General features: G+C 40.5%; 1 protein-coding gene across 1 annotated transcript in view; it reads left to right on the top strand.

Annotated features, from left to right (window-relative positions):
• WDR48 (WD repeat domain 48) overlaps positions 1–12,214 on the top strand; it is a 1,921,140-nt gene that overhangs the window by 1,551,722 nt on the left and 357,204 nt on the right. Inside the window, exon 14 of the mRNA XM_044066951.1 lies at positions 595–690. Coding sequence (XP_043922886.1) covers positions 595–690 — 96 coding nt within the window. The remainder of the gene's footprint in view (positions 1–594; positions 691–12,214) is intronic.

The raw sequence follows: 12,214 nt of genomic DNA, 5'->3' as shown, positions 1-12,214 counted from the left end.
TTTGGAACAAGATCCCAATCTACATTAGGCAGAGCTCCTCGCTAACTCTCTTCAAAAGAAACCTTGACGAGTGGATGGAAACAGAAAGTTTACCCCGAGGGTCACTTCATTGGCTCTGCTGGACAGAGGCACAGGGAACTAATCTAAGGGGGCGGTGAAAGCCAACACATTCTGGCTAGGCTTATAAATGCCTTTGGGCAGATAGCGAAGTACCTACCTATGAACCTATGATTGAGGCCTTCTGCATGACATGAAGACAAAAGGATCTCTACTACAACATTGATCTACTCGAACATCTGCAATCGTGTTAAGTATGAGTGTGACACAGCTGTACTGTGTGCTTTTTTTCCACAGTCTAGAATCTGGACCAATTCTGTTCCATTGTTTTTGTATGGTATCACAGAAAATGTTGTTTTTGAATGAACAATACAGAATATCTACTTTCTGTATATGCTTCCATTTAATTTATTTTTTGACTGATTGCTGTTCATGTCATATGCTATCAAAAGTCCTTACAGCTGTTACTGTTTATGTTAGCAATTGCAGAATCTTTAATGCATAATTTTTCAGTTTAACTTAACTGTTTCTTTGCAGTGAACCTTGGTGGACTTTTACTTCAAGCACTTTTAGAATACTGGCCAAGAACACACATCAATCCAATTGATGATGAAGAAAATGAAATGACTCATGGTAGGTATTGTGTTAATGTGAACCTTAGTGTTTCTGCTTTCTGAATTGCATTCTGAAAAAAAAAATGTAGCAACACATGGATGTCTGTACGACTTCAGCTGCTATTCACTAGTCTATTCTCTATTTTAACAGTGTAAGGGTTTGGTGGTAGGTATTTATTTATCATTTATCACTGGTTAATGGGTATTGAATGTGTTTATGTAATATGAACTACCTCCTGCATGTCATGCATGTTATTTTCTTTCTTATGTTATTCTTTGATACCGCTGTATCTACGTTATTTGGACTGCAGATGCACAGCACATGCAAAGACATGCGTCTAGAGCATTTCTGCCCGGGCCTCCGCTGAAAGTTGGCTTCATTCCAAGTCGGACTTTTCCGCTTAACAAATTTGAAATAAATTAAGTAAATAAAAATAAACTGCATTTCTCTCATGAGCTGACATTTGTAATTTCGTTTAGGCTGTACTTGTGTGGTCCCAAATGACAATAAAGTTTCTTTGAATCTTTGAAATCTCTTAGGAAGCATCTAAAGAAAATATTAGAATGCCACCGGTTAAGGATATTTTGTCATTACCCTGCCTGATTTTCATGTAGCTGTAGTCCCTTCTGCACATGAGCAACACTGGCCTCTTGCAGCTTCTCCTCTGGAATCTGTTAGTAATGTGTCACATAAAAAAGCCTAATACTTCTACAGATGATCTTGGTTGAGGGTTGTAGTACCAGTAAATTGTAACATCAAGGTTTACCTTCATTCTGTTTCTTTTTGGTTCAGCCAAATTTTCGTCAGCTGTTGCACTCCTTCCTTTGAGAACCAATGCTGGTGATGTGCGTACTTTGGAAGGTGTCTGGGTAGATGCACAAAACACACACTTCCAGCACTGTCATATTTGTTCTTCATTTCTTCTCCCTAGCTCCATACTGTCGGTCCTGTTTTATAACCAGAATAATTTTGTAAGCATAGTGGTGTACATAATCTAACATTTGCCATTTTCTTCAACCATCTCTGACATAAATTTCAAATAAAAATCCTTACAAAGTTTATTTGACTCCTTACTGAAGACTGATTTGTGTATGGTCAACCATATCATGATCAGTTACACATATAAGAGGTAACTATAAATACCGACAATGTTTCAGCTGGGAATACATCTCACAGTGCAGCAGGCAGATACATCCACTTAGCCATACATATGTAACAGCACAAACAAAACAAGTAGACTAATCCAGGACCACATGTTATAAGTTAACTAATTAAACTTAAAAAAACAGTATGCAAACCAAAACAGGTGGGCAGAGTACACCTTTTAAAGCATACAGATGTACGCCAACAGTATAGCAGTTTGTCATTGCCCCACACACCTGCTAATAATTAAACAGTGCTAAATAAGCATACCACTCTCAGATGTAATGCTATTTAATCACTGTGTTCCTGTTAGAATTGGCATTATTATGGAGGAAAATGCGGGAACAAGTGCTGAGCCCATTTTTGCTCCTGACAAAGTAGGAAGCGTATAGTAAACAGGAGCTACACAAAAACAAAGTCACATATAAACATCGTCAGCTAAAAACAAACTGTGTTGTGCTGTACCAGCAAACTAACATAAATGTGTAAGAGGCTTGTACAGTTACCACTGATGCCTTTATGGGATGTGAACTCCTTACACTCCCTTATCACCATGCTGTGAGTCCAGCATGTTTTGAGGTATATGGTGCTGTTTCACAGCTGAAGGAGGAGGAGGCTGTTACATCTTCAGGTGTGCCTTGTGAAATTATACAAAAGTGCACAGTACAGCTGAACAGCGAAACCATATAGCTGTGCCTTCAAACACAAGTTTGCTGCAACCATTTGGGAAGCATGCACAAGGAGCAGCCCACCATACTTAACTTGATTGTCTCAGTAATTTAATTTAATCCTGCAGTCTTTCATGATCCAGTTTGTCCAATTCAAACTGAAGGACTGGTTACTGCAGGCCTCACAACACTGTGGACAAGGACAATATAGAGAGGCAAATCCAGAGGCTCCAAATAGCTCTAAACTTTTTCTTCCACCTTCACCTTCATCAGTACACATAGGAGGCAGCTTTCAAGTCAATTTGCCCTAGTGCCAGAAAATTGTCACTGTACTTCAGTAGAGTTTCATCAGAATCCTCAAATGTGTCTGAGTCCACAGACATCACCAGATCATATATGCCAGGCTGTACAGTTAATGGTTCAATTTCTGTTTAACAAAGGCAATGCACTTGGTAACTTAAATTGAGAAGGTCGGGGGGGGGGGTTCTTACTGTTTCCTGTTCCCAAAATTGACAGAAAAGAGAGAGAGAGGCTAGTTGTAGGTTTACCAAACTTAAATAATTTCTTAAGTACAAGTTTTTCAGGATGGTGACTCTTAAAGCACTGCTTACATTCATAGACAAGGGTTCTTGCATGGAAGCACAGGATATGTAGTAAATGAGGATTTCTAAAGTGGAACTATTGTATATGCAAGATGGCTGCTTTGTAAGACCATCTGACAAAGTCATATTTGCATAGGTCAGTGGAACTTAATTTTTTTTTTCTAGAGCTAGCCACAGCTTCCAGAGTTTTTACTAGATGCATAACTCCAGTGTTTGCTCATCTCATTAAAAATAACAAATTTGTTTTCCTTATTTTTTTTTTTTTAATTTCTCGAAGTATTTTGGGTTTCTAATGTCATGATGGGAATGGACCTCATTCCTAAGTCAAAGTATGATTAAAGTTCATGAAATTAGAATTGTTTCAGTCTTTGATGTTAGTCAAAAGTGCTCTTCGCAGCACCCACAATGGGCTAAGAACTGACGACTCCTGCAAATTCATACAGAGTTACATGTATCAGTAACCTATCTAAATATGACTGTAAATTCTTTTTTATAAGATCCATTGCTCCTGCTACTATTGGAACGGTCTGGGTATCCTTCCACATTGTCCTCGTTTCTATCTTCAAAGCCTGGTATTTTATGACTTTGTGTCTCTCTCTGTACGTAAGACACTGTAGTCACCGAGTGTAGCAGTTTGTGATCAATGTTAATTTTGTCTTCTTTTCATGGACTACTATATCTGGTTTTCTCGCATCTGTTTTTTGAACGGGTTTATATCACATCATCTAAACTCATAACATCGAACGCGCATATGCGAAAATTTTCACATAATTCAAAGTGCCTGGATTTATGTCACACTACAGTGAAGATCGGGGAATTTTGCCTTTTCCTCACTGTAGTGTGATTTCAGAGTAAGAATATATATTTAGTAGGGGGTGTGGGGGCGCAGCCCCCCACAATACATTATTCGATTATGTGAAAATTCGCTCATTTGCACGTTCGATGTTATGATTTTTGATTATGTGATATAAACCCTTTTTGAAGTGTTGGTAATGGGTGATCCCATGTGATATAAACTATCATTTTCTTTAATACTTTGTGGCTAATGTTTCCAGTGTTTTTCAGCTACTTCATTATTTTAATGTTTGCACAATCCCCACTGCAGCAGTCTTGGCACATTATTATGCCTTTCAGTATACCGTCCTTCTGCCATTAGTATGTCACAACCAGCAACAAGATGTGAAACTTGTTTCCAATTCTGTTTTACAAAACCTACATTTGTCTGTTTCTCCCACATGTTCAATGAACTTTGTAAACCAACATGTATATAGTCCACTGTCTTTGGCCAACAGTATTAACCTTTCATCTTTTGGTTTAAATTCACCTCTCCATAACCATTCCTGCATTCGATCCTGATCAACATGTTGTAACAAGAGTTTTCTATACTTGCAACTATATTTATGCATTTTCCACATTTCTTGCCTTCTCATCTAATCCTTCACCTTACAGTCTTACTTTTGTTTTCTGGCATATTCAGTTGCTGCCTGATTATTATCTACTTTGGTTTTATGACCCTGACCTTGAGCAGTATCCTACCTTCACCTAGAATGATGCCACAATACAGTGATAAGATGATCAGCTTTAATAATTGGCTTAAATTCTGGTGTCATTCAAAGGGGATCCAATGTCTGTCTGCCTGGGATGACATGCTGGACAAGCCACGCTGCTTCGCAAGGGACGGCTTGCACCTGTCACCCCTGGGCTTCCGGATATTGGCAAAGGCTCTTGCCACCCCCATAGTGCCTTTTTAGGCAAGGCTCAAATTCTAAACCTACCACCCTAGAACACCAAAAAGGAAAAAAACTAAGGGTAATGCTGCTCAATGCCAGAAGTCTCAATCTCAAGATGCACGCACTCGAGGCCCTTCTCAATATGGAGAACATCGATGTCTGTGCTGTGACAGAAACCTGGTTCAAGGCTCCTGAGAGCACCCCAGCACTAACAGGTTTCACCTCATATCATGCCCGCCCCAAAATCCGGACAACACCAAGAAAGGAGGGGTGTCCATATTCATAAAGGACACCCACACCTCAAGGTTGGTGGCAACGACGATGCATCGGAGACCATCCAGGTGCAATTAACCATAGGCAAGACTGCTCTGCAATTTGTAGCATGTTACAGGCCACCCTCTCAAACTCAGGAACCTCACATGGCCTTCCTGAAAACATTGCTGAGGATAAATGTATCTCCAAACACCATCATACTAGGTGACTTCAACTACCCTAATATAGACTGGGAACACTACTCAAGCCCGAACACTCTAACCCAAAGATTCCTGGAGTTCATAAACTCAAATGCCATGGAACAACTAGTCACCATCCCCACAAGAGGTGAAAACATACTTGATCTCATCATCACGAACATGGGATCAAAATGTTCAACACCGGAAGTATACCCTCACTGGTGAGATCAGATCATAAACTAATCTCGCTGGAGGTCCTCATCCCGCCCCACCTGAAACAAAAAGACCACAGTGAAAAACTTCTCAAAAGCCGATTTCACACTTCTAAAAACTAGTGTGGTCTCCTTTAAGGCCCCTGAGCCAGTGGTAAACATTACTCAAACCGCTGAATCACTTACAAATGCCTTCTACCAGCACCTACAGGACTGCATGGATCAGGCAATCCCAAACAAAACTAAGACTCTCTGTACCAAAGGCAAGCGTCCAGTCTGGTGGACCCCAGCCATAAACAAGCTCTACAACAAAAGGAGGAAGCTACTACAAGATAGAGCAAAATCCTTGAAAGGTAAGACACCTTTGATCATTAGAAGTAAAAAACTAAGAGCTCTCATAAAATCATCCAAGGCAAATTTTGAGAGAAAAATCGCCAAGGACTCTAAAGACAATCATAAGGCCTTCTTTAGCTATGTTAGAAACCTAGGAGGAAACTCCCAGATATGCTCAGAATTAGTTCAAAATGATGTGAAAATTACTGAACCTACACACATTGCTAACATACTGGCTGACAGGTTCAGTGCAAACTTCTCCCCTCCCCCAAAAGGAGAGATATCTATTCCAGAGGATTGTAGCCCCCAAACATCTCCAACGCCCAGGTGAGAACTGCCCTCACTAAGGCAAAAACACAGCATCCATGGGACCGGATGGTGTCCCCGGCTGTGTGCTTCATGAACTCAACGAGGAATTAAACCCACAGTTAGGACAGCTGTTTAATCTTAGCCTCACCTCAGGATACGTACCCAAGGAGTGGCGCACGCGACTGTGGTCCCACTTCATAAGGGCGGTGCCTCCACAGACCCTGGAAATTACCGCCCATTAGCTTGACAAGCCTTATCTGCAAAGCCATGGAGAGGATCATAATGGAACTCATAAATAAAGACATAGGGAACTTGCAGACTTTGGATCCAACCCAGTTTGGCTTTGTCAAAGGCAGATCCTGCCTCTTAAACTTGGTTGACTTTTTCGAGACAGTCACCAAGGCCATTGATGAGGGAAAGGCAGTCCATACAGCCTACCTCGACCTGGCAAAGGCCTTGACACAATACCCCACTCAGGTATCATCGAAAAACTCATCAGCTTGAATGTAAACCCATACATCACAAGATGGGTTGCAAACTGGCTAAGCGACAGAACCCACAGGGTCAGAGTTGCTGGAGCCATGTCAGACTCAAAGCCTGTCACAAGTGGTGTTCCACAGGGCTCAGTCCTGGGTCCACTCTTGTTCGGCATCTACTTTTCTGAAGTACAAGCAAACACAGGAGGGTTATGGCTGACAAAGTTTGCAGATGACTGCAAACTGGGCCATAGTCGAAAACACATCTGACACAGATATCCTCCAGAAGGGCCTCACAGAAACGGATAACTGGTGCCAGAGCCATGGCCTGAAGTTAAACGCCAAAAATGCATAGTCATACCCTTCGAAAAACAAGGTTACCCCTAGCTACCATATAGGTGACAATCCACTGAGCACAGAAAAGTCATCCGGGATCTGGGGACTCAAGTTGACAGTAGTCTTCGCTTGACACTCATGTTGCTAAAGTAGTTAGGAAAACCTTCTATATCGCCCACCTGATCATGAAGGGATTCACATCTAGATCAAGGAGGTCATCGTCCCCTGTACTCATCACTCATTAGACCTATGATTGAGTACAATGCCCTGCTCGAATGTATCTGACCAGACACCTGATGCAGCTTGAAAGGCCCCAAAAGTTCCTCACCAAAAGGATAAAGGGTCTCAAAAATATGTCTTATGCTGCCTGACTGAAAGAACTCCAGCTTTATTCAGTCTCATACCGCTTGCTCAGAGGTGACCTGTGCCTGACATATAAGGCCATGTCAAACCCAGATTTGATGAATATGCTTCACCTCAAAAATCTAGATCCCTCAGAACCACAAGGGCGGAGACTTAAACCTTGACACGGTTATAAATAGAACGTGCTGGAGGGACAGATTCATCACCCAGAGACTCCCTATGCTGTGGAACAAAATCCCGGTACATGTGAGGCAGAGCACCTCGCTGGCCTTGTTCAAGAGGAATCTTGACCAGTGGATGGGAGATCGCAGATATACCCCAGGGATTACTTCAGTGTCACTGCTTGACAGAGGCACAGAAAAATGATAGGCATAGTTTTTATTCAAACTAAAGGGGTGGCGAAAGCCACATAACTATGGGTTAGGCTTATAAATGCCCTTGGGCAGATAGCCTAGTATGAACCTATTTCCATTTCCACTTGACACCAATATGCTTCTACTGAACTAAGCAGGGAAGTTATCTTAGACTTACTCTCCTCATGTTTCAAAAATTTCACTATGCTTGGGTCTTATGAGGTCAGCAAATATGTCTGCAGTCCAACGATTGCAGATTTGTACATGTAATCAGTTTCGAGAAGGCCCATACGCCCTTCAGAACGGAGAATATATAGTGTTGGTATAACTGATTTTTATAAATCATTTGATGAGCATGAAGCATCCTTCTTTTCCTGTCCAACCTATCCAACACCTTTTGGGGCCAGTCATTCACTCCAAAACTGTAAGTTAGAACAGCCAGTGCAAACTGGTGTGTACCTTGGATTTTTTTCCTAGATGTCATCTCTGTTTTCAATATTTATTTCAGTCTTCTAAAATATTCCTTACTATGTTTTATTTGTATTTGTTCATGTTTTATTGTTGATCCTTCATCAGTTCCCAAATATTTATACATGCCCTCTTCAAGTTCTTTTATATCACATTCCTGTCTCAAACTGATATTTTCTTGGTGCTGCAACATTTCTGCTTTAAAGGTTGCTTTTGCACATTTATCAAGACCTTTATTTAACAATAAATGATCCTTTGTTTCATATGACTTTCTTTTATTACCCTTTTGTTCGATTTCCATGAGTTTTTTTCTAAATGACTATAAACTCTGTTGGCATCAATTCCAGTGTATATTATTGTTTTTCCTGTTAACCAGGCTGATGTCTCTCTGGGGTGCACATGTAAATAGATTTTACTCATGGTTAAATCTTCATGTAAAGATGTTAATACTTTTAGCCAGAAGTTAAGTACTGCATCTAGGCCTAGGATTTTCCAGTTAGGAGCTTTTCTTAACTTTGTTTCAATCTCTCTGGTCATTACTTCATACCATTTGATATCCTGCACATTTGAACTTTTTATTCTTTTACTTCTGTCTATTTAGCATCTTTGTTATGTTCCACAGGATCAGCATAGATATTTCTCCAAAGTGTATTTATTTCTTTTTTCTTTTTTGGTGGTTATTCAGTTCTTCTTGCATTGTTTCCCAGTTTTTTATAAAACCTTTTGGGTCGTCAGTAAATTGCTTATTTTGTAATTTTCCTTTATATTTATCTGAATATCTTATATGTTTTTCTGTCTGTGTTGATATTTCTGTTTTTTATTTGCAGTAGTACACAATAGATCCTGATCTGTTCTGATACTGCACATTGCTTATGACCGCTATCTTTCTGAGTATTTTTATCTGTTCCATCTTCTGTACTCTTCTAACAGTGTCACTTCTTGTCTTAATTGCTTTATAGTTTTATCTATTCGATGCTTCATGATATTTGATTTCTCCCCTTCCTTTCCCTTACTCCCCTGTGTTTTTGTGGTAAGATTTTATCTGTTATTAATTTAGCTGCAGAGTAATATCCTATTTACTTCTGTTATATGACATGAATCTCTAAGAACAGTCCTAATTACTATGTTCACTTCATTTATCAAAGTTCTAACTTTTGGGGTTTTATTGACTTTCTGTAGTCCATCTCTGTTAAACCAAGCAACTATTTTCTTAGATCATTTTTTTCTAAACTGAGTTCACATTCTTTTTTCTCAGTTTCCTGCAGGCATTCTATAGAAAGTTCCAGAGCATCTTCCTGCGCCACATTTTCTTCAGTTTCATCCTGTCTCATCCATTTCTCTTTCATATGGGAACTTACTGGCCTATCACTCCACAACTTTGATGTTACCCGCTGCGGCAGTTTCTCCTTAATTTGGATATCCATTGCTCTGTCCTGCTGTGATGTTATCAGAGTTAGATTTTCTACACTAAATCCTTCACTTCACAGGTAATCTACAACCTTAGCTTCTGTTTCTTTAACTTCTCCATTACTAATCCACTTTTCTACTTTCCCTCTTTGTTTTCTTATTTTTTGTATTGTAAATGTCCAGATACCTTTGCCTGTAGTTCTCTTCAAATATCTTTGGTGCTACTCTTTTTGTATGTATTAGTTTTTATTTCTCCTTTGCATATATATTGCACCATCTATTTTTCTTTTACATGTCTATATTTCTTCTTCAGATGTCTCCTGCTCCTCTTGTTTGTCCTTACTTTGGGGGCGCCTTGTTCCATTATGCTGTGATATAACCGGTGTTAGATTTTCTACACTAAATCTTTCACTTTGCAGGTATTTCATAACTTCAGCTTTTGTTTTTTTTAATAACTTTTACTTTACTAATCTTCTGTTCTATGCTTCCTGTGTGTGATCTTATTTTTATATTGTGAATTTTTCCATTGCCTGTAATTCTCTTCAAATATCTTTGGGGGCTACCTTTTTTTTGTATTGGTTAATTTGCCTTTCTCCTTTGGATAAGTACTGCACCATATCAGCTCTCTCTTTTTCTTTCCCATGTCCATATTTCTTTTCTATACCTTTCAAAAGTCTCCAGATTTTGTTTTTTTATAGTTTCACACTTCCGTCGTCACTTTTTTCCAAAAGGCCCAAGGGTTCTTGGTCTGTATAATGCATCTGATGATGTCAATTTTCATTTTATCCACAACTGTTGAGTACGGATCGGACCCTGTGATCTGACTCGGCCGTTACTAAAGCTCGTGGTAACCAAAAAGCTCTCGAGCTTCTCCTTTACCCATCAGGTCTCATCAGATAAGTGTATTTTTCTCCCTTAAAATCTCCTTAATATCTCCAAACTTCATTCCCATACCCTCGTACAGTATTGTATCTCTGTTTTACCATTGTTGGTAGTCTTCCCCCCCCCCCCCTTTTCCTGTTATACAGGCAGGTGTAGTTCTTTTACCATTGTTGGTATTTTTCTGACTTTCTTTTTCTTCTCTTTTCTTATTAAAAAAAAAAAGAACGTCTTATCTTGCATTACTGTTTTTGACTATTGTCACTGGCATGGCTGAGAAGGCTCCTTCTGGCTTCAAAAGGTGTCTGAAATGTGGACACAAGTTACCCCTTTCAGGCGCCCATATTCTTTGTGCATATTGCTTAGCATCTTCAAGAGGATTGCTCCATTTGCCAGTATTTCAATCCCAGGGCTGTTGTGGATAGAAAAAACTTATCCTGAAAGATTTGTTGCCATCATCCTTTGGTAAAGCTGTTGCTGGGGGTCAGTCCCTGAAGGTTAAATCTAAGGAGTCCAAATCTCACTCTTCAAAGCCTTCCACTTCCTTGACTCTGACTTCAGAGCCTTCTAGGAGGAGATCTAAATTGGATCTGAGAAGATCTCAAAGTTCCTCTCCTTTGGATCTGAAGAAAAAGAAACTGATAGATCCGGCAAAGAAACCTATTGGTCAGACTGTCTCGAGTCCCACTGTTCTTATAAGGACCAGGTGTTCTCCTTCTCTTGATCCTGTGCCTTCTAGGGTTCCTTCAGCTTTTATAGAAAGGCTCAGATCAAAGTCGCCTTCCTTTATCTCATCTCATTCGTCCAGGTGTTTGACTGAGGAAAATGTGAACAGAATGATGTGGAAGTTCCTCTTGGTGCAGATCCAGATGGGTGTTTTACTGGCTGTTACCACTTTGAGTCAGGAGGCCCTTCCATCTATCATACCACCACTTCATACTTCTCCTCTGATACCTTTGGTTGCTTTAGAGTCCCTGAATCCAAGCCTTCTGGGTCCATCTGGCTTGGATCAGAAGATAACCTTTATCTTCAGATCCGAAGCTAACTCTGAGTGCTCCGGCCCCAACATCTTTGGATCCAGATGACTGTCGGAGCTGAAGCGTCCTTGTTAGAGCCAAGGAGTTGGAGTTGACTCTGAAGGTTTTGAAATTGTCTCTGCACCTTGGTGCTTTGGTACTGGATAGCTCGGCTCTAACTTCCTCCTCAGGGAGATTGCTTTCTGGACTAGAGGAGGTAATAGCATTCCAGAAACCTGCCTTCTTGGTGCCAGGGTCTTCCTTCTGTCCAGGGTGGTCTGCCTGTGAGGCAGTAAAGAGGGTATTTTTTGTTCCGACAGGACCATCATCCTCGAATCCTCAATCCAGTTCCCAAATGTCTCTGTGCTTGGAGCCTCATCTTTCTATGTCACAGGGACACTCAGCTCAAGACCACCCAAAAGGGTTTCATAGTCTCTTCTGACACTTCCCCCTGAGCACCCCTCAAAGTAAGTTCCTAAGAAGAGAAAGTGCAAGAGGAGGCACTTGGACTCTCCACAAGAGTCAGTCACTGAGGGTACTGATTTTGACGAGGGTAAAATTCCCCCCACAATCACCTCTGGAAGATGTCTCATTTGGAGACATCCTTGAGATCCTTAAACAGAGAGTTGGTTGGACCCCCAGCAACCCTTCATAGGAGTCAGTATTTCTGGAGGCCTTTAGAGGTGGCCCATCTACCTCTTGGGTTACTCAGCCGGTTGACAACCTCATTGATTTAGTTTTTCAGCAGGTGTGGAAGGAGCCTGACCCATTTGACCAATACTTAAGAGTATGATT

This window comes from Protopterus annectens, chromosome 3.part1, assembly GCF_019279795.1.
Source record: "Protopterus annectens isolate FY-2018-M chromosome 3.part1, PAN1.0, whole genome shotgun sequence".
Lineage (NCBI taxonomy): Eukaryota > Metazoa > Chordata > Ceratodontiformes > Protopteridae > Protopterus > Protopterus annectens.
The sequence above is the reverse complement of the archived record's forward strand: the minus strand, read 5'-3'. Positions and strand labels throughout refer to the sequence as shown.